Source organism: Scyliorhinus canicula, chromosome 9 (genome assembly GCF_902713615.1).
Source record: "Scyliorhinus canicula chromosome 9, sScyCan1.1, whole genome shotgun sequence".
Classification (NCBI taxonomy): domain Eukaryota; kingdom Metazoa; phylum Chordata; class Chondrichthyes; order Carcharhiniformes; family Scyliorhinidae; genus Scyliorhinus; species Scyliorhinus canicula.
The window spans coordinates 169607286-169629742 of record NC_052154.1 but is presented as its reverse complement, the minus strand read 5'-3'; the positions used below and the strand labels follow the sequence as shown (position 1 = coordinate 169629742).

The 22457-nt window shown below is 47.9% G+C and overlaps 1 protein-coding gene and 1 long non-coding RNA gene across 3 annotated transcripts in view; one reads left to right on the top strand and one right to left on the bottom strand.

The window, feature by feature from the left end:
* LOC119971893 (switch-associated protein 70-like) overlaps nt 1-22457 on the bottom strand; it is a 251970-nt gene that overhangs the window by 58123 nt on the left and 171390 nt on the right. For both annotated transcript variants that reach the window (XM_038808175.1, XM_038808174.1), the window contains one exon: nt 5914-6095. In XM_038808175.1, the coding sequence (XP_038664103.1) occupies nt 5914-6095 (182 nt within the window). The remainder of the gene's footprint in view (nt 1-5913; nt 6096-22457) is intronic.
* LOC119971894 overlaps nt 5408-22457 on the top strand; it is a 74145-nt gene continuing 57095 nt past the window's right edge. Inside the window, exons 1-2 of the long non-coding RNA XR_005461941.1 lie at nt 5408-5524; nt 14762-14862. This is a non-coding gene — a long non-coding RNA (uncharacterized LOC119971894). The remainder of the gene's footprint in view (nt 5525-14761; nt 14863-22457) is intronic.

Here is a 22457-nt window from a genome sequence, read left to right as displayed (position 1 = left end):
CATACGACTTCACTTTTTCCATCAACCTGCCATGGGAAACTTTATCAAACGCCTTACTGAAGTCCATGTATATGACATCTGTAGCCCTTCCCTCATCAATTAACGTCGTCACTTCCTCAAAGAATTCTATTAGGTTTGTAAGACATGACCTTCCCTGCACAAAACCATGCTGCCTATCACTGATAAGTCTATTTTCTTCTAAATGTGAATAGATCCTATCCCTCAGTATCTTCTCCAACAGTTTGCCTACCACTGACGTCAAGCTCACAGGTCTATAATTCCCTGGATAATCCCTGTTACCCTTCTTAAACAAAGGGACAACATTAGCAATTCTCCAGTCCTCCGGGACCTCATCCGTGCTCAAGGATGCTGCAAAGATGTCTGTTAAGGCCCCAGATATTTCAACCCTCGCTTCCCTCAGTAACCTGGGATCGATCACATCCGGTCCTGGGGACTTGTCCACCTTAATGTCTTTTAGAATACCCCAAACTTCCCCCTTCTGTATGACAACTTGACCTAGAGTATTTAAACATCCATCCCTAGCCTTAACATCCGTCTTGTCCCTCTCCTTTGTGAATACTGATGCAAAGTACTCATTAAGAATCTCACCCATTTCCTCTGAGTCCATGCATAAATTCCCTCTTTTGTCTTTGAGTGGGCCAATCCTTTCTCGAGTTACCCTCTTGCTCCTTACATACGAATAAAAGGCTTTGGGATTTTCCTTAACCCTGTTAGCCAAAGAGATTTCATGACCCCTTTTAGCCCTCTTTATTGTGCGTTTGAGATTCGCCCTACTTTCCCGATATTCCTCCAAAGCTTCATCAGTTTTGAGTTGCCTCGATCCTATGTATGCTTCCTTTTTCATCTTAGCAAGTCTCACAATTTCACCCGTCATTCATGGTTCCCTAATCTTGCCATTTCTATCTCTCATTTTCACAGGAACATGTCAGTCCTGCACTCTAATCAACCTTTCCTTAAAAGATTCCCACATTTCAAATGTGGATTTACCCTTAAACAGCTGCTCCCAATCCACATTCCCTAGCTCCTGCCGAATTTTGTTATACTCTGCCTTTCCCCAATTTAGCACTCTTCCTTTCGGACCACTCTTGTCCTTGTCCATGAGTATTCTAAAACTTACGGGATTGTGATCGCTATTCCCAAAGTAATCACCGACTGAAACATGGATGAGTTATGGATGAGTATGTCCAAGGCCTGGGGAATTCTGTGCGGGTGCTGGCCGAGGCCCAGGGAAGGGTTGCCGTCTCACAGGTGACCCATGCCCCAGGGCAACTTGGAAATCATAGTGGCTCTTCTGAGCATGGCCCAATCACAGCAGGCCATGACTCGGAACGTGGGCGGCATTGCCCAGGCACTGGCCAACATGGCACAGACACAGAGGGAGGTGACACAGAGGGAGGTGGCTCAGTCCCAGAGGGAGATGGTACAGTCACTGGCTAATGTGACATGAACCCAGAAGGTGGTGGCACAGTCGCAGCGTGATATGGTGCAGTCCCAGATGGAGATGGTCCACACCCTGTGCCCCACGGCCGCAAGTGCACGGACCCTGGTTGAGGCCAGAGCGGGCCTCCAGGACTGGCAGTGCCAGGTGGCGGGGGGGGCCTCAGGGGATAACTCCGTATGCACACCCATCCTGTGGAGTAGCAGAGGGGCCATCCAGGCCCGGTTGCCCCAGAGGACGCCCGCCAACGGGGACCCAGGTCGCTGGGCGGGAATCACAGCAGGCTGCCTCCAATCCTGCTGTTTCGAATGGCGAACCACTTAGACACAGCATTAGGGCCCTTAAGGCCAGGAAGTTGGATACCAGTTAGGTTGGCACGGGTTCAGTGCACAATTTAGTTGTGGGAGCTAGGGCACAAACCTGTACATATTCGTTCACATTAAACACCTGTTGCCACTGTTACAATCTGCCTCGGTGCTCTGTCCGACGGGTGTGAGAGGTGGGCTGGGCTGGGGGGGGGGGGGGGGGGGGGTGTGGAATGGGTGGACCATGTGAGTGGCCCAGCCTATCCCCGCCCCCACCCTTCCGTCCCCCAGCTCCTCCCCACTACCGCCACCCCGGGGATCCGATGGGACCATGGGATGGTATGGCCAGCGCGCCAGTCCTCCCCCTCCAACTCCCCAGTCAGTGAACCTGGAGGCGCTCAGAGTATTGCATGCCTGTTGCCCCTGGCGCACATGTCGTGTGGCCTCCCCTGCCTGCCTGGGCTCCATGTCCTGCCCACCCTCACCCTCCCCTGCATCCTCGTCAGCCGAGACCTGCCATTCCTCCTCCTCCTCCAACACATCGCCCCTCTGCTGTGTGAGGTTGTGGAGGACACAGCAAGCCACCTCTCAGCATCATACTGGAGGGCCCCTCCAGAGCAGTCCAGGCACCTGAACTCCATCTTCAGGAGACCGCTGCACCATCGATCACACTCCTGGTTTCTGTATGGGCGTCGTTGTAGTGGGTCTTCGCATTGGTCTCTGCTTTGGTCTCCGGCCTCCGGATAGGAGTCATCAGCTATGACCACAGTGGATAACACCTGTCACCCAGGAGCCAATCCCCCAGCTGGGGAGGCATCTCGAACATGTTAGGAACCGTCAAGTGTGCCAGGATGAAGGCTCGTGCATATTGCCTGGGTATTGGGCCAAACGTGTATGATACACAGCTGATGGTCACAAATCAGCTGCACATTCATTGAATGGTACCCCTTTCGGTTGGTGTAGAGTGGCCTGTCATCCGCAGGCAGTCGTAGGGCGATATGCATCCCAACAATCACCCCTTGGACCCGGAGCATCCCGCCAATGGCAAAAAACCTGGCTGCCCAGGCATCTTGGTGAATTGATGTATTGAGGCGCCTGGGCAAACAGGACCTCCTTGAGGGCGTGGATGCAGCTGGGCACTGAGTTCTGTGAGATCCTGGATAGGGATCTCGGCGCCTGGAATTACCACATGGCATAGAGGTTCAGGGCGACTGCCACCAGGAGCGGGTGTCCTCCTCCATACCCCCGCGGTGCCAGATGTGCCATCATCTGTCAAATATGCTGCACAGTCTCTCTGCTCAGCCGGAGTCTTCAATGGCTGCCCGGTCCGGCTGGTCTTCGAATGACAGGTGCTGCCTCTATACACGAGGCCTCATGCCATACCTCCTTGGCACCTCCAGATCCTCAGCCAGCTCTCCATCCTGGGCGGCTGCATCCTATTCCTCAGGGGCAAGCTATGCTGCTGCCCGCTCCGCTGATGCAGCTTCCTCCGCCTCCTCGAGCAATGCCTGCTCTCACAGCCGTATGGCATCCCCCAGGTTGCGGTGACTAGCAGGAAGGCTGGTTGAATTTCAATATCCATTGTCTGCAGGAGGTGAAAGGCCGACATTTTAACATGATGCTTACCCCGGTGCCCAACCAGGTCCACCGGGCTACATGGTGGCCCTGGTTCACACTGGGAGCTCCACCCTTGCATATCCCTCCCCCCACCCATCCCCACACCCCTGGCCGCGTCGGTGGCCTCTGGCCCTGGCACATGGCCCTGGCGCACGTCCCTGATGCCAGACTAACATTGGCTGGCACTGCCCCTGCCATGGTAGGCAATGTGGCCTCCGTAGGGGCTACTGTGGATGTTGTCCTTTGTGTGGCCGCCAGCAGGTGGTGGCCTGGTTGGAGGTGTGGCGGGAGGTTGGGGCGCCCATATGGTTGGTGTCACTCTGCATAACCAGAGGCCAGGGTGGGAGGTTAGTGGGTTGCACAGCAAGGTGGCTGCCTTACAGGCCGTGGAAATGGTGGTCCGTGCCGGGACACCTCCCCAGTCCCGTGTGGGGGGGTCACCCTGGCCATCAGCCTGTCTCTACCCCCCCCCCCCCCCCCCCCCCCCCCCCCGCCCCGGCCGGGCCCCCCTCACCCCAGTCTAGCACGGCCAATGTCCAGGCCGGCAGCCTTCAGTCGCTCCTCTCTGTGTCCTACCTCCTCTCTCTCTCCTTCATCAGCCACGATTCCTGTTTCACTATTTTTAAAAGCACAAGTTAACCACACCGCCAAGACCTCGGCCCATCGGAGGTGGAGAATCAAGGAGGCCCTGGAGAGTACCGGGTTGGGCCCGTTAATGATATGCAAACGGTGTTTACTGTACCTGCATTCTGGAATGCATTGACGCCGCTGTCGAGCTGACGGAGAATTGCGATTTGGCTTCAAATGGGTGCCTGCCGCGATTTTGACGTCGGAACTGATTCTCCGCCCATTTGAGTTTTGCGATTTCGGCATTGGCTAACGGAGAAACCCGCCCATGAGCTTTATAATACAAATGGAGACACTGTTCAATTATTTCTGATCAGCATGTTCAAAGAAATCTGGAGGATTTTCTTGACAGAACACATTTACTCCCTCTCGCTTCCACCTTCCTCTCTATTCCTTCACATCATCACAAGGGATGACCACCCACACCTGTGCAATGATTAATCTAGGGTGGCCAGAGAGAGGCATATGTTGATTCATCTCTAACACTGAAGAAAACATTCAGTATGTCGTGGTTCGACTATACAGTATTGGCACAGCCTGATGGAAATTTAACATGCTGTGCGACAGAGAGGCAGGACACAGGTTATAAGCAATTCCTAATATGGCAAGTCTCTGAGCTGGACTGTGCTGCAGGAAACATCAAACTGAAGTAAAGGGTTTTCCACACAATGATGGGCGGGATGGGTCTGTGAAACGCAAGGGAGTAAAATTCAGGTTTCTGTTGCATATCTCTATTCGCTGAGATCTGGACCAAGTCATCTAACACCTGAGGATACAGCAGACATCTTGAAACTCTATATGGAATGAATTGAACGTCAGATGTACACTTTCTTTTACTAGTTAAGGGAAGTTCCATTCAAATGTGTTTATTGTGACTACAAAGGTAAAGAAAATTATAGGTGCTTCTAGTGAAAGCTCAAGATGGTATTAGTTCTTCATATCAAAGTCACTGACCTATTTTAAACCTTTGGAAGTGACAGCATGTTTAAGGACTTTGGAAAGGAAGCAAAGGTTAGATATTGGACAGTAGTTTGCAAAGACCAAGAAGTTTGCAAAGGGGTTTTGAGAAGATGGATAATTACAGCAGATTAGAAGAATGGGACAGTACACAAGGAGAGAGAGAATCAGTTTAGTGGGAATAGGGTTAAGAGAGCAGTAGGTGGGTCTTACGTACAAAATGAATTTGATGAGGGTACAAGTGGAGTTTTTAATAATAATAATCTTTATTGTCTTTATAGGCTTACATTAACACTGCAATGAAGTTACTGTGAATATCCTCCAGTCGCCGCATTCCAGCGCCTGGTCGGATACACACAGGGAGAAGTCAGAATGTCCAAATTACCGAACAGCACGTTTTTCCGAACTTGTGGAAGGAAACCAGAGTACCCGGAGGAAACCCACGCAGACAGGGGGAGAATGTGCAGACTCCACACAGACAGTGACCCAAGCCAGGAATCGAACCTGGGACCCTGGAGCTGTGAAGCTGTGTGCTACCTTGATTTAACGGCTGCAAAAGGTGAGAGTTTAGGGCTAGAATGAAGGAAACATCAAAGGAAGTTTGACCTGGGAAGGGAAAGGAACAAAGAAGCTGAACACATGGTCCCAATGTTAGAATTATGGAACAAAACATCAGCCTACTGAATCTTTTGCAGACAATCCCGTTAGTTCCACTTCCTCCATCTTTCTCCATATCCCTGCTTCCCTATTTATTTTCCCTTTAAAGCTACTATTGAATCTGAGGTCTCCACCTCATTGGGCAAAGCATTCCAAGACTTCCTGGCTTTTGTACTCTATGCCTTTATTTATAACATGCAGGATCGCATAAGTTTTATTAACTGTGTTGTTAACCTGTCCTACCACCTTCAAACATTTATGTACAAGCATTCCCCCAGATCTCGTTCTCACCTTACGCATTTTCACTAATTCTTGCTGTTTGTCTTCATTTGCCATCTGCAGCTCTTTCATTCGGTGTGCTATCTCTTCTTGTTCTGCCTGTAGTTTCTGTCGCACCTCTCGCCGTTTCTGTCGGCCTTCCTTGTGTGGAGGAAGTCTTTGGTCCTTCAGTAGGCTGATGGCCGTTTGAATAGCTATTTAAATGCACAGGAAGCAGAAACGAAACACAAAGCTAAGTTTTTCTGACGTTATCAACTTGAAGCTACACTGTCAGCATACAGCTGACCAATATTCATTCCAGACTTGTACCAATAATCAATATGCAACATAATGAAAAATGAAATGAAATGAAAAATGAAAATCGCTTATTGTCACGAGTAGGCTTCAATGAAGTTACTGTGAAAAGCCCCTAGTCGCCACATTCCGGCGCCTGTCCGGGGAGGCTGATACGGGAATCGAACTGTGCTGCTGGCCTGCTTGGTCTGCTTTAAAAGCCAGCGATTTAGCCCAGTGAGCTAAATTAGCCCCCAATGGGATGCAGATTAATCAGTCACTACGTCTCCAGTGCTTTGATGGCCTGTTTTCTTGGACAGCGGGACCAGGATTTATGGCTCCTTGAAGCCTTTGTGGTTGCAAGTCCGAGGACAAAGTGATTAATAGCACTATCAAAACCTACTGACCTTAACAGGAAAACTGTTCCATTAACAACTTGTCTTTACAATGCTATCGCCATAACAACAAAAAGATTGGATTAAAAAATTAGGAGGATTTGACAGGAGGTAAATGCAGTGCTGTCTGAGATACGTTTGTAATAAGTGTTTGTATGCATGTGGTGTGTTAAATAAGGTTGGTGCACCATCGACACACTGGTGATAATAGGTATGTGGTTCAAAAATGGAAAACTTGATCTTCCTGGTTATGAGGAATTCGGAAAGAGAGAGGAGAAAAAAATAATTGGCAATATTGGTCAAATAAACTATTATAGGGCAGCACGGTGGCGCAGTGATTAGCATTGCAGCCTCACGGCGCCGAGGTCCCAGTTTGATCCCTTCTCTGGGTCACTGTCCGTGTGGCGTTTGCACATTCTCCCCGTGTTTGCGTGGGTTTCACCCCCACAACCCAAAGATATGCAGGGTAGGTGGATTGGTCATGCTAAATTGCCCCTTAATTGGAAAAATGAATTGGGTACTCTAAATTTATACTTTAAAAAAAACCTATTATAGCACTGGAGTAGGTTGATGTATATGAGGGATCAGAAACAGAATGTATTTGGTTCGAATTATGAAACAATAGAGAAGTGAATATGCTACTGGGGGGTGTACTATCACCACCAATTAGTAGGAAGGAGTTGGGGAGCAAATTCACAGATAAATATACAAAACCTCACAGTAGTGATACTATCAACTCAAAATTAGCCATGAAAATCAAGCTGAGAATCCTGGAATGCTACATCATACCAATTTTGACATACAGAAGCGAGTGTTGGACGGTCAGTGAAGCGATGCGGAGAAGAATTGAGGCTGCAGCGTTGTGTTTTTTGAGGCCAGTAACGAAGACATCATGGCCAAACACACTATCATCGAAGAGGTGCAAGTAAAAATCTGAGACCAAAGAAGTCTGCTGACCAAGATTAGGAGGAGTCCGTTGGAATTTCTTGGGCATGTAATAAGAAATCATGATTTAGAAAGTCTGATGCTGGTGGGAAAGATCATTAGCAAAAGAGACCGAGGTAGACAAAGAACAATTTTCCTAAAGAGTCTCACAAACTGGATGGATGAACCAGCAACTACAGCGATCCACGCCTTAGGAGCAAGGTTAACATGGAAGTTCATGTTCGACAAAGCCCTCTCAGGACATGGTTTCTGAATAAACGGAATGATGACAGTATATTTCAAAAATCCTAATTATAGATTGGCACAGTGACAGTGTAAAGGGCAAAGATGAGTCAGAATTCCTGAAATGCGTACAACAGCGCCTCAATAATCAGTGTGTTTCCAGCCCAGCGAGGAAGAAAGGAGCGGCGGATCTAGTTTTGAGAGTGAAGTGGGGCAAGCAAAACATTTGGGGAACTTTGATAATATCATCAGGGATCGAATAGTTTTGGAAAAGGACAAGAAACAATCAATAATAAAAGTATCCATCTCCCCAAAGTTGAATAGTGGTCTGGCCCAGGTGGACAGGAATTAAACATTGGTGGGTCCAGTACTTGAACAATGGGGGGGGGGTCCTCCAAAGAGGGGATAATTCGGGCACAGAATAACACATTTCTAGGGGGGGGGGTTCAAATCACCAACTCTATTTACCCACCAAATGGATTTCAAATGCATCTTGAACTGTCCCACATTCTCCTGTTTCATCCTTCCTATTTCTGAATCCAATCTTTGGTTCGTATGATGATAACATTGTAAAGACAGAAGAGCTCCCTAGATGATGAAAGGTATAGCAGCTGAAGTGAGGCAGAAAAAGGAGATTTATGACAATTGTAAGCAAGATTCAGAATACAGTGAAGAACTAAGTTGAATAAAGTACAAGAGGAGATCGAAAAGAGAGAGAATAAGAGGGACAAAGAGTATGGGGATGGATTAGAGGATGGCATAAAAAGGAATCCAAAAGTCTTTATTAACACATAAATAGTAAAAGGGTAGTCAAAGGAATGGTGCTGGGAGTGCTTCTTGTGCAGGCAGGAGAAGAGGATTATTGGACAGGATAAAAATAGACACAGTCAGCCTAATGACTGTGGTCATTAGACATCAACCAGCAGGGGCTGGTTTAGCACACTGGGCTAAATCGTTGGCTTTTAAAGCAGACCAAGCAGGCCAGCAGCACGGTTCAAATCCCGTACCAGTCTCCCCGAACAGGCGCCGGAATGTGGCGACTAGGGGCTTTTCACAGTAACTTCATTGAAGCCTACTCGTGACAATAAGCGATTTTCATTTTCATTTCATTCTAATGTTGGTGGTGGGGAAACCTTTAGAGACAATAATCTGCGACAAAATGCATTTACATTTTAAGAATTATGAGTAATACATGAAAGCCAGCGTGGATTTGTTAAAGGTGAATTAACTTGGTGGAGTTCCTTGATGAAGTAACGGAGAGGATTGAAGATAGTGCAACCTGACCACGTACCACATAACAGGCTTATAATCAAAGTTAAAATCTGTTTGATTAAAGGGACAGTGGGAGAATGCATACAAAACTAGCTGTTGGCCAGAAAGCAGAGTGTAGCGGCAAACAGTTGTTTTCCAGTGAGGAGGGAGGTAAACAGTGGAGTTCCCCAGGGCCAGCATTAACCCACCCCCTCCCCAGCCTAAAAACGCCATCACAGTTGAGTATAACCACACCCCCAAAAGCAAAAAAGAAACAGCAGCAATCACTTAACCTAAAGCCTACAATTGATAAACACAAACTCATTTTAAAAACAATTGTTATGAGCTGCAGAAAACCCTCGAATACCACTCCCATTAACTAACACACCTTGTTAGCAGGGACACTGCCAGCTGGAGAGTAAAAACATATTTAACCGACAATGCCATGCTGGCGACTAAAAGGCATGCCAAATGATTGTATCATAAGAACATAAGAACTAGGAGCAGGAGTAGGCCATCTGGCCCCTCGAGCCTGCTCCGCCATTCAATGAGATCATGGCTGATCTTTTGTGGACTCAGCTCCACTTTCCGGCCCGAACACCATAACCCTTAATCCCTTTATTCTTCAAAAAACTATCTATCTTTACCTTAAAAACATTTAATGAAGGAGCCTCAACTGCTTCACTGGGCAAGGAATTCCATAGATTCACAACCCTTTGGGTGAAGACGTTCCTCCTAAACTCAGTCCTAAATCTACTTCCCCTTATTTTGAGGCTGTCCCCTAGTTCTGCTTTCACCCGCCAGTGTAAACAACCTGCCCGCATCTATCCTATCTATTCCCTTCATAAAGAGAAAGAGAAAAAATAGCTTAATGAAATGAAAAAAATGAAATGAAAATCGCTTATTGTCACAAGTAGGCTTCAAATGAAGTTACTGTGAAAAGCCCCTAGTCACCACATTCCGGCACCTGTTCGGGGAGGCTGATTCAGGAATCGAACCGTGCTGCTGGCCTGCCTTGGTCTGCTTCCAAAACCAGCAATTTAGCCCTGTGCTAAACAGCCCCTTCAAGTTAATGCAGGGAACAAACAGAAGAACTCTCTCAAATATAACTAAAGAGCATTAAGAATACACCCAAATAACAAACAGACAAGAAACGGAATATAAAGTGTCCGTAACACAGAGCCATATAACAAATAAAACAGAGCACAAAGTGTGCCTCTGGACAAAGGAGTCAGCATCTCCCGGTGAGTCTAAAAAGTGATCTTTATCTTGGAACGTTACTCGAGGGCGAGCTGACTAGATCATCCTGAACTTTTTTTTTTAGGAATGTTTTTATTGAGTTTTTGGGTTTACAAAGCAGATATGTAAATATGAACAGACATTAGGAGATAAAACAAAAATAAAGAAAGAAAGCAAAAGAAAAGTTAAAAAGTAAAACGAAACTAGTTACACACAGATCGGCTTCAACTATTTGCAGACGTACATCACAGTTTGCTTTATTTTTCCTCCTTGCAGTATTTGCAGAGGCAATTGTGGTCCCCTGCGTTTCACCTCCCACCAATTTTCTGAACAGAGTATTTTCTGAACTGAAAGACGTTAGGTGCAGTGGATGTCCCAAGAGACTTGCGGGTTCAGGTGCAGAGGTCCTTAAAATGCCATGAACAAATGCAGAAAATAAAATGCCTAATGAAACGCTACCATTTATATCTAGAGGATTGGAATATAAAGACACAGGGGTTATGCTGCAGCGAAAGAAAACCCTGGTTATCGAAACAGAAGTGCCAGAATCTCCAGATTTTTATTCCAAAGGCTTTTTTTTTAGGAAGGTTAATGCAGTGATCTCGGGGTTTGTGCGGGCGGGTCGAGCCCCTTGGGTGAAGAAGGTGCTGCTAGAGCGGGGATGTGGGGTGGGGGCTGGCCCTGCCAAATTTGATTAACTATTACTGGCCAGCAAATATCGCCATGGTAAGGAAGTGGGTAGAGTGGGAGGGGGAGGTATGGGAGTGGATGGAGGGGGAGGTATGGGAGTGGATGGAGGGGGAGGTATGGGAGTGGATGGAGGCGGCCTCTTGTAAGGACTCGAGCTTAGGGACACGTTTGGTGGCGGCTCTGCCGTTCCCGCCGGCCAGGTACTCCACAAGTCCGGTGGTGGTGGCGGCCCTGAGGGTGTGGGGACAGTGGCGGCAGCACCTGAGGCTGGAGGATGCTTCAGTTTGGGCACCGATCTGCGGGATCCAGAGGTTCGCTCTGTGGGGGGCTAGATGCGGGGTTCCAGAGGTGGTGGAGAGCTTGCCCTATTCCCGTAACCCCGCCATATCTTTGGACACTAAGGGGCAATTTAGCAGGGCCAATTCACCTAACCTGCACATCTCTTGCCTGTGGGAGGAAACCCACGCAGACACGGGGAAATGCTCAAACCCCACACAGACAGCCACCCAAGGTCGCAATCAAACCAGGGTCCCCGGCACTGTGAGGAAGTACTGCCAACCACTGCACCAGTACCCATTTGGAGTACTGTGAGCAGTTCTGGGCACCACATCTTAGGAAGGATATTTTGGCCTTCGAGCGAGTGCAACGTAGTTTACAAAAATGATACCTGGATTACAGGGATTGAGTTATGAGGAGAGATTACTTAAATTAGACCTGTTTTTGCTAGAATTTAGAACGCTAAGGGTGATCGAATCAAAGTATTCAAGATATTAACAGGGAAAGACAGGGTAGATAAAGGTAAACTATTTCCACTGGTTGGAGCTTCTAAGATTTAGGGGGCATTGTCTAAATATTAGGCTAGACCATTAAAGAGCGATATTAGGAAGAACATCTTCACTCAAAGGATGGTAGAGGTTTGGAACTCTCTCCCACAAACAACAATTGAATCTAGATCAAAGAACAAAGAAAATTACAGCACAGGAACAGGCCCTTCGGCCCTCCCAGCCTGCGCCGATCCAGATCCTTTATCTAAACCTGTCGCCTATTTTCCAAGGTCTACTTCCCTCTGTTCCCGCCCATTCATATACCTGTCTAGATGCTTCTTAAATGATGCTATCGTGCCCGCCTCTACCACCTCCGCTGGTAAAGCGTTCCAGCACCACCCTCTGCGTAAAAAAAAACTTTCCACGCACATCTCCCTTAAACTTTCCCCCCCCCCCCCTCACCTTGAAATCGTGACCCCTTGTAACTGACACCCCACTCTTGGAAAAAGCTTGTTGCTATCCACCCTGTCCATACCTCTCATAATTTTGTAGACCTCAATCAGGTCCCCCCTCAACCTCCGTCTTTCCAGCGAAAACAATCCTAATCTACTCAACCTTTCTTTATAGCTAGCACCCTCCATACCAGACAACATCCTGGTGAACCTCCTCTGCACCCTCTCCAAGGCATCCACATCCTTCTGGTAATGTGGCGACCAGAACTGCACGCAGTATTCCAAATGTGGCCGAACCAAAGTCCTATACAACTGTAACATGACCTGCCAACTCTTGTACTCAATACCCCATCCGATGAAGGCAAGCATGCTGTATGCCTTCTTGACCACTCTATCAACCTGCGTTGCCACCTTCAGGGTACAATGGACCTGAACTCCCAGATCTCTCTGCACATCAATTTTCCCCAAGACCCTTCCATTGACCATATAGACCGCTCTTGAATTTGATCTTCCAAAATGCATCACCTCGCATTTGCCTGGATTGAACTCCATCTGCCATTTCTCCGCCCAACTCTCCAATCTATCTATATTTTGTTGTATTCTCTGACAGTCCTCCTCGCTATCTGAAACTCCATCAATCTTAGTATCATTTGCAAACTTGCTAATCAGACCACCTATACTTTCCTCCAGGTCATTTATGTAAATCACAAACAACAGTGGTCCGAGCACGGATCCCTGTGGAACACCACTAGTCACCCTTCTCCATTTTGAGACACTCCCTTCCATCACTACTCTCTGTCTCCTGTTGCCCAGCCAGTTCTTTATCCATCTATCTAGTACACCCTGAACCCATACGACTTCACTTTTTCCATCAACCTGCCAAGGGAAACCTTATCAAACGCCTTACTAAAGTCCATGTATACGACATCTACAGCCTTTCCCTCATCAATTAACGTTGTCACTTCCTCAAAGAATTCTATTAGGTTTGTAAGACATGACCTTCCCTGCACAAAACCATGCTGCCTATCACTGATAAGTCTATTTTCTTCCAGATGTGAATAGATCCTATCCCTCAGTATCTTCTCCAACAGTTTGCCTACCACTGACGTCAAGCTCACAGGTCTATAATTCCCTGGATTATCCCTGCTACCCTTCTTAAACAAAGGGACAACATTAGCAATTCTCCAGTCCTCCGGGACCTCACCCGTGCTCAAGGATGCTGCAAAGATATAGAACATAGAACAGTACAGCACAGAACAGGCCCTTCGGCCCTCGATGTTGTGCCGAGCAATGATCACCCTACTCAAACCCACGTATCCACCCTATACCCGTAACCCAACAACTCCCCCCCTTAACCTTACTAGTAGGACACTACGGGCAATTTAGCATGGCCAATCCACCTAACTCGCACATCTTTGGACTGTGGGAGGAAACCGGAGCACCCGGAAGAAACCCACGCACACACGGGGAGGACGTGCAGACTCCACACAGACAGTGACCCAGCCGGGAATCGAACCTGGGACCCTGGAGCTGTGAAGCATTTATGCTAACCACCATGCTACCGTGCTGCCCCAAATATCTGTTATCCACCCTGTCCATACCTCTCATAATTTTGTAGACCTCAATCAGGTCCCCCCTATAACATCTGTTATACCTCGCTTCCCTCAGTAACCTGGGATAGATCCCATCCGGTCCTGGGGACTTGTCCACCTTAATGTCTTTTAGAATACCCAAAACCTCCCCTTCTGTATGACAACTTGACCGAGAGTATTTAAACATCCATCCCTAGCCTCAACATCCGTCTTGTCCCTCTCCTTTGTGAATACCGATGCAAAGTACTCATTAAGAATCTCACCCATTTCCTCTGAGCCCACGCATAAATTCCCTCTTTTGTCTTTAAGTGGGCCAATCCTGTCTCTAGTAACCCTCTTACTCCTTACATACGAATAAAATGCTTTGGGATGTTCCTTAACCCTGTTAGCCAAAGATATTTCATGACCCCTTTTAGCCCTCTTTATTGCGCGTTTGAGATTCGTCCTACTTTCCCGATATTCCTTTTCAGGAAATCAGTTGTTAATTTTAAATCTGAGACAGATAGATTTTTTTTAAGCAAAAATATGAAGATATATGGACCAAAGACAGGTAAATGGAGTAAGGTCACAGATCAGCCATGATCTCATTGTATGCTAGGACAGGCTTGAGGGGCTGAATGGCGTACGATCATCCCGAACCTGACTCCACTCTTGTACAGGATGGATTTCACTCAATTAAAAGCGGCTCTTTTCAGAGCCATGTCAGCACTCATATCTTGAAACAGCCTAATAGAGTGTCCTTTCCAGAACAACTTCCTTCTCTTTGAAACTATGAAATCTTGCGATCATCAGATGAGGAGGATTTCCCAGGTGAGGCGTAGGTCGAAGGGAGTGATGGGCCCAGTCTAATTCTGGCGGTGGGGGAGTGGAGGTCCACCCTCACACACCATCTTGTGGAACATGTCCAAGAAATATTGTGTAGAGCTGTGGCCTTCGATCCTCTCTGATAACCCCACAATACAAATATTCTGTCTTCTGCATCTATTCTCCATGTCATTCAGCTTAGTTACTAAGGTTTTTTTTAACTTTGACTACAGAATCAAGGTCAGACTCCAGGGAGGTGATCCTATCAATGTGGTCCGACAAAGCCGTCTCCATGACCTTAATTGTGATTCCATGAGCTTCGATGGGCTTGCTGGTAAGTTTCAAGAACCAAACGAATGGGAGCCAAGGCTTCTTCAATTAATTGTTTAAGGTCCACCAACATGTTTTGTTGGTGTTTATTGAGCTCGATTGCCAGATTTTAGTGAGAACTTCAGCCGTTAGTGGAGTGGTTGGAGAATATGCAGCCTCCACCATCTTACCTCCAGTAGATCTCTGCCATTTAGAAGATCTCTGAGAGGCTTCAGAGTCAGTCGACAAGTTTCAGACCAATTCATTTTTGGCTTGGCCTCCCTTGGACATCTCAGTGAATAGAGAACTCTACACAACCAAATTTCAGGATTTTTCCAAGGAGTTAAAGAGCAGTGGTGCCAAGAAAAAGGGTAAAACTGTCAGGTTTCCAGTGGGAGCCACCTGGCTGCGTCTTCCCCTCACATCAGGCCCCCACTCAGAATTCAGCTGATATATATAATTGACCATGACTTGGATACCTTGGGCATTCCAATGTTCACAGATGACACAAAGCTTAGGAATGTGGTAAACCATGTGTACTTTCACAGAGTGTATGAGTTCCCTTACTGCCCGCAATCAGCATGTTTTGTGTGAAAGTGGTGCGTCTTTTCTTACCCTTCGTATGTCCCAGTTAAATAGTTCTGCAGAAAGCCTTTGTGAGTTTAAAAATAGAGGCTGTTAATTCTCACACACGTAGCCAAAATTAAACACGTCTCACACACACTCAGACACACAAAGAATAGATACAGATAAGGTTATGTAATTATATTCATTTCAGTCTCCGGTCCCTCATGTGACAGGCTTGTAGTTTCTTGGATGGTTTTGATGCTTTAAAGTTGAAATGAAGGTCTTGTAAGCAAAGGGTTCTCACTATACTGCTGTGAGGCTTCTTAAACTCGGATTTCTCGGCGACTGCTTCTCAAGTGAACGTTAATTAGAACGAGTTACGTGCTGTGATTAGTTTTGGTTCCCTTATCTAAGGAAAGATATACTGGCATTGGAGGCAGTCCGGAGAAGGTTCTGGAGCTGTTGATTCCGAGTATGGAGAGGTTGAGTAAATTGGGCCTGTACTCACTGGAGTTTAGAAAAATGAGAGGTGACCTTATTGAGACATATAGGATTCTCAGGGGGCTTGACAGGGTCGATGCTGAGAGGATGTTTTCTCTTGTAGAAGAATCTAGGACCAGAGGGAATAATCTTAGATTAAGGTGTTGTCCATTTAAGGCAGAGATGAGGAGGAATTTCTCCTCTCAGAGGGTAGTGAACCTGTGGAATTCTTTACCACAGAGAGCTGTAGAGGCTGGATTCTTAAGTATGTTCAATGCTGAGGTAGACAGATTTTCAATCAGTCAGGGAATCAAGGGTTATGGGAATAAAGCAGGAAAGTGGAATTGAGGAGTATATCAGATCAGCCATGATCTCATTGAATGTCTGTCGCACCATCTTTCACAAGGTGAGTACTGACAGGCAGAGACCTGGGCGTGCATGTCCACCGAAAGTGGCAACACATGTGGATAAGGTGGTCAAGAAGGCAGACGGCATGCTGGCCTTCCTCGGGCGGGGCATTGAATATAAAAATTTGCAAGTCATGCTGCAGCTGTACAGGACCTTAGTTAGGTCTCATTTGGAATATTGTGTACAATTCTGGTCGCCACACTACCAGAAGGATGTGGATGCTTTGGAGAGGGTACAGAAGCAGTTTAGAATCATAGAATTTACAGTGCAGAAGGAGGCCATTTTGCCCATCGAGTCTGCACTGGCTCTTTGAAAGAGCACCCTACCCAAGCCCACACCCCCACCCCATCCCCACAACCCAGTCACCCCACCCAACATGAAGGGCAATTTTGGACACTAAGGGCAATTTAGCATGGCCAATCCATCTAACCTGCACATCTTTGGACTGTGGGAGGAAACCGGAGCACACACGGGCAGAACGTGCAGATTCCACACAGACTGTGACCCAAGCCGGGAATCGAACCTGGGACCCTGGAGCTGTGAAGCAATTGTGCTAACCACCATGCTACCGTGCTGCCCATGTTTACTAAGATGTTGCCTGGTATGGACGGCATTAGCTATGAGGAGAGGTTAGATAAACTCAGTCTGGTCTCACTGGAACAACGGAGGTTGAGAGGCGAACTGATAGAGGTCTACACGATTATGAGTGGGATGGACAGAGTGGATAGTCAGATGCTCTTTCCTAGGGTAGGAGAGTCAAGTACTAGGGGACATAGGTTTAAAGTGCGTGGGGAAAAGTTTAGAACAGATGTGAGAGGCAAGTTTTTTTACACAGAGGGTAGTAAATATATGGAACGCAGTGCCTGGGGAGGTGGTGGGAGAAGGTACGATAGCGGCATTTAAGGGGCATCTAGACAAATATATAACTAGGGTGGGAAAGGAAGGATACGGACTCTGTTAAGTGAAAACGATTTTAGTTTAGGCAGGTACCATGGTCAGCTCAGGCTTGGAGGCCCGAAGGGCCTGTTTCTGTGCTTCATTGTTAGAACATAGGACATGGAATATACAGTGCAGAAGGAGGCCATTTGGCCGATCAAGTCTGCACTGACCCACTTAAGCCCTCACTTCCACCCTATCCCCATAACCCCTCCTAACCTTTTTTTGGACACTAAGGGAAATTTTTAGAATGTCCAATCCACCTAACCTGCGCATCTTTGGTCTGTGGGAGGAAACCGGAGCACCCGGAGGAAACCCATGCAGACACGGGGAGAACGTGTAGACTCCTCACAGACAGTGACCCAGCGGGGAATCGAACCTGGGACCCTGGCGCTGTGAAGCCACAGTGCAAGCCACTTATGATATGGTGCTGCCCACACTTTTGTTCTAAGGTCAAAGTCCTCCCAAATAAGGTGGTGGTGGGGGGGGGGGGGGGGGGGGGGGGGGGTCCATGTTAATTCACCACCTATTTTGTGGGTTAACAGCTCGGGTTTGAGACATTCAGTGCCTTTGTGTCAGAATTGTCCATTCATTCTGATAATAACCTTTTTGATTGGTTTGGGGAAGCACACAAATCACACCAGTCTGGAGATTCCTTTGTATTGGGCCATCCTTAAACAAAGAGATGTATGAATTCCCTGAATGGCCGTGAATGTCCACATTTAAGAAGGTATTTCACTGGAGACATGCTATTGTCTGTAGTTCAATTGCCAAAAGTCACATGATTTTCAGCAGTTATTTTAATCACCCGTTTGTATCCGATTTTTAAAAGTGTTGACTGAAAGTTGACACGACATCGGTGCATGACACGCCTCTGCCACTTGGGGAAAACAATTTAGCTTTGATACATTTTGTACATGGCTTTCCTGTGAAGCGAAAGAAAACACACACATGCACTCTCACACATTCGGACACGCACAGTAATTCAGTACTGCTACAATTTTAATTTCTGTCGCAAGCCCTTTTATTTAAACAAAGTTACTTATTACCTGGTGAATGTTTGTTGATATCAGTATGCAAGGTTTCTTGAATGCTAACATCAATGGATATGATGTGGAGATGCCGGCGTTGGACTGGGGTAAGCATAGTAAGAAGTCTTACAGCACCAGGTTAAAGTTCAACAGGTTTGTTTCAAACACTAGCTTTCGGAGCACTGCTCCTTCATTCACCTGAGGAAGGAGCAGTGCTCCGAAAGCTAGTGTTTGAAACAAACATGTTGGACTTTAACCTGGTGTTGTAAGACTTATCAATGGATATCTCATTTTCAATGCATTTAGCAACTGGGGAGAGTTCAAATTCCTGGGGAGGAGCCAGATTTTGCAGACCTCGAAGGTGCAGTGCGTAATAGTTTTGTTGTGTTGTCTGTGAGCCTCCTAACCCTTTCATGGATACTCCATAATCCATTTGTCTGATAACTTTGGTTCTGGTTTATCAATGAGACTTATTTATACGGTCATGGCGTGCAGTCTATTGCTTTTAAACCCCTGTGAGGTATCTGGGTTATTCTCGTACCTGATCCTCACTGGGCTTGAGAATGGAATTCCTGAGCTTTTAAACCTGATCATATGATGGTTTGATGAATAGCTCCACATTAGCTTTCCTTGCTTTCACAAGCGCTGTTTGTCTTGGGGGAGGGGGGGGGGGGGGTATTGGCTTCTCAATTTGTCCCCAATCTGTTCTCTTGGATGATATTGCCTGTAGGTAGCTGGCCAGCTTCTGCTGCATTGCCCTGTGGCACTTCATCTGGGTGAGGTGTCACCCTCATCGCTTGTCTGCGGGTTTGGGAACTTTCTCTGCCCCTATTTAAATCCTGAATGTGGAGATGCTGGCGTTGGACTGGGGTGAGCACTGTAAGAAGTTTTACAAAACCAGGTTAAAAGTCCAACTGGTTTGTTTCAAGTCACTAGCTTTCGGAGCACTGCTCCTTCCTCACCTGAAGAAGATGTCTGCGACCTAAACCTCTAGTTCAGCCCTTCATTCTTTTTAAAGTTCTGCAGGCCTTGTCTTGGCCTCTTTAAACTCTGCTGGCCTGGTTTTGACCACTTTAACTTTTATAGGTTCCATTCTTTACCGTAGTTGCCTTTGTCTTGGCCTCCACGACGTCTTCTATTTCCTTAATACTTATTGGCTCTATCGCCCCCTCTAGGATATTAGGGACTTCCTCAGCTCTCTGCACCTGAGCATAATTCTGTTTCCCCAGTCTCTGTGGCCTGCTTTTGACTCTCTGGCCACAGTACCTGTAACCCACCAACATATTTCCCCAACAATCGGCCCATTCCCTTTATGGGTCAGCTCATAACAACCCCAACCATCAGTACACCAATGACCAACTTACTCTGCAGGTGATATTTTACAAGGGGAACCTTTTAACATGTGCCAGTAGGTCCTTTTATCTTCACTGTGGTGTCTTTTCTCCGTTGGGTGGCACCTCAGCAACCTTCGCTACAAACACCCTGGCCGGGATTCTCCGAGCCTCCGTGCCGAAATCGCGCTCGCCATGGGGGTAGAGAATGGAGCCCACAACCAGAGAATCGCTGCCAGCCACGTGTGCGGTTGACACGGCGCCAGTCGGGGGCCGTTGAAAGAGACCCCCGCGGCGATTCTCCGCAGTCGACCGGCCGAGTTCCCACCAGCGTGGTTCTAACATGGTTCCATCCCAGAGGGAGCTCGGAGTCGCAGCCGCTGTGGCCGTCCTGGTCGGGGGGTGGGGGGGAATCAGGATCCGGGTGGGCAGCCTCCACGATGGCCTGGCGTGCGCAATCCGGGGGGGATACCTTCTTCCACGCTGGACCCGTGTGGCTCTGCCATGTTGCGTGGGACCGGCGGCCAGCAGTGAAGATCTGCGTATTGGTGCCGGAGCTGCATGGAGCACTCAGGCGCCATGCTGGCCCCCTGTGGGCTTCAGAATCGTTGGGCCAAGAGGCCCGTTGATGCCGGCATTAAATAGAACATAGAACAGTACAGCACAGAACAGGCCCTTCGGCCCTCGATGTTGTGCCGAGCAATGATCACCCTACTTAAACCCACGTAACCCGTATACCCGTAACCCAACAATCCGCCCATTAACCTTACACTACGGGCAATTTAGCCTGGCCAATCCACCTAACCCGCACATCTTTGGACTGTGGGAGGAAACCGGAGCACCCGGAGGAAACCCACGCACACACGGGGAGGACGTGCAGACTCCACACAGACAGTGACCCAGCCGGGAATCGAACCTGGGACCCTGGAGCTGTGAAGCATTGATGCTAACCACCATGCTACCGTGAGGCCCCAAATACTCCGGTATTTACGCCAGCGTCAACACTATTTCTCTTTTTGGAGCTTGTGACACAAAATGATTCATTGTTCCTTTATGCAAGAAGCCTCAGCAAGACGTCTGTCCTACCTCCACTCCATAGACACCGAGAATGGCAGTGTTGTCTGTTCATAACTTGCAGAGCACCCAGTAGGCAGCACGGAATAATCCTTGCTGCCCTCCCTCAACCAGCTAACCTTGGGTGAAATTCTCCCCTACCCGGAGGGGCGGGGGGGGTCCCGGCGTGGCGGAATAAACCTTGCTGCCCTCCCTCAGCCAGCTGACCTTGGGCGAAATTCTCCGACCCCACGCAGGGTCGGAGAATCGGCCGGCGGCGGCGTTATTCCCGCTCCCGCCAGGTTTTTAATTCTCCGAGCGGCCAAAAACCGGCGTTGTTCAAATCCCGCCGGCAGCCTCTGAAAACAGCTGGCGCCGGCGGGATGTCATTGATTTTTAACAGACAGACATTCTCCATGCCGGATGGGCCAAATTCCCGCCGACGTGGCCACGGGTCACGTCAGCGAAAAACAGAGTAGCTTTAAAACGGCATCACCCATCAGTTCAGTGACGTAGGGCGAGTGCGGGGGTAGCGGCGTTGGAGAGGGGTGGATTGGGGGGGTGGTTGCGGCATTGGGGGGGGCGTTGGAGAGGGGTGGATTGGGGGGGGTGGTTGCGGCATGGGGGGGGTTGCGGTGTTGAGGGGGGGTTGCGGCGTTGAGGGGGGGGTTGCGGCATTGAGGGGGGGTTGCGGCGTTGAGGGGGGGTTGCGGCGTTGAGGGGGGTTGCGGCGTTGAGGTGGGGGTTGTGGCGTTGAGGGGGGGTTGCGGCGTTGAGAGAGAGAGGGGGGGTACCGGCGTTGAGAGAGAGGGGACGGGTACCGGCGTTGAGAGAGAGGGGGGGCAGCGTTGGAGGGGGGTAGGGATGGTGGGGAGGGGGGGTAGGGGTGGTGGGGAGGGGGGTAGGGGTGGTGGGGAGGGGGGTAGGGGTGGTGGGGAGGGGGGTAGGGTTGTTGGAGGGGGGTAGGGTTGCCTCTTGTCTCAGCAAATTCCAAGATTCTGCTGACTAGTTTCTCAAACACAGTGAGGAAGGTTTCCGCACCCTCTTCTTCAAACTTGGGGACAAATCAGGAATACTTTAGGAAATTGAAGCTCGTCTCTGGGTTAAGGGTATTTAAATTACCACTAGATAAATTCAAGTTCTCCCTACTTGCTGCAATCTGCCTGAGTTCCCCAGCCTCTTAAATCTGTCAATCTTTCTCCAGCTTTTGCAGCTGGAAAACTCACTTCCTTAGAATGCCTTTGCTTGAAACTCTTGTTTTGAAGTTCTAAATCCTCTACTTGTTCCGATTCTGGAATGAAGCCAAGATGGTCAACCGGCATCTTTAGTAATTTGGGTTTCAGTCTTTAATACGTTTATTCAGCTTTACCTGTTTATCTATGGATTTTAGCTGTTCTATGGTTAAGGAGCTAATTTTGGCCACATTAAGTCCTTCTATTGCATATATGACCTTACATTGAAACCAGTCAACCTATTTTCTATTGTTAGTAGTCACAAAGCTTCCTGCTGTAATCTCTTCTGTTTTGGTTTCAAGAAATTGACAATGTTATTTTTCCCTTCTCCTTCCAATTTCCTTCAAAGTCAGATTAGGCTTTTGTGCTCCAATGGAAGGTATGTATTTTCTTATCCTTGAAGGATATGTCCCAATTAATTCAGCAGCAAGCTTTTGGGAGATCAAAAATAAAGGCGGTTATTTATTCACGCACACTTACCCTGAATTCAACACAGTGTTACACACGCCCATTCTCACACACACGAAGAGTTAGATACAGATACGGTAATGCACTTTTACAGATTAAAGTTATTTCAGTTTC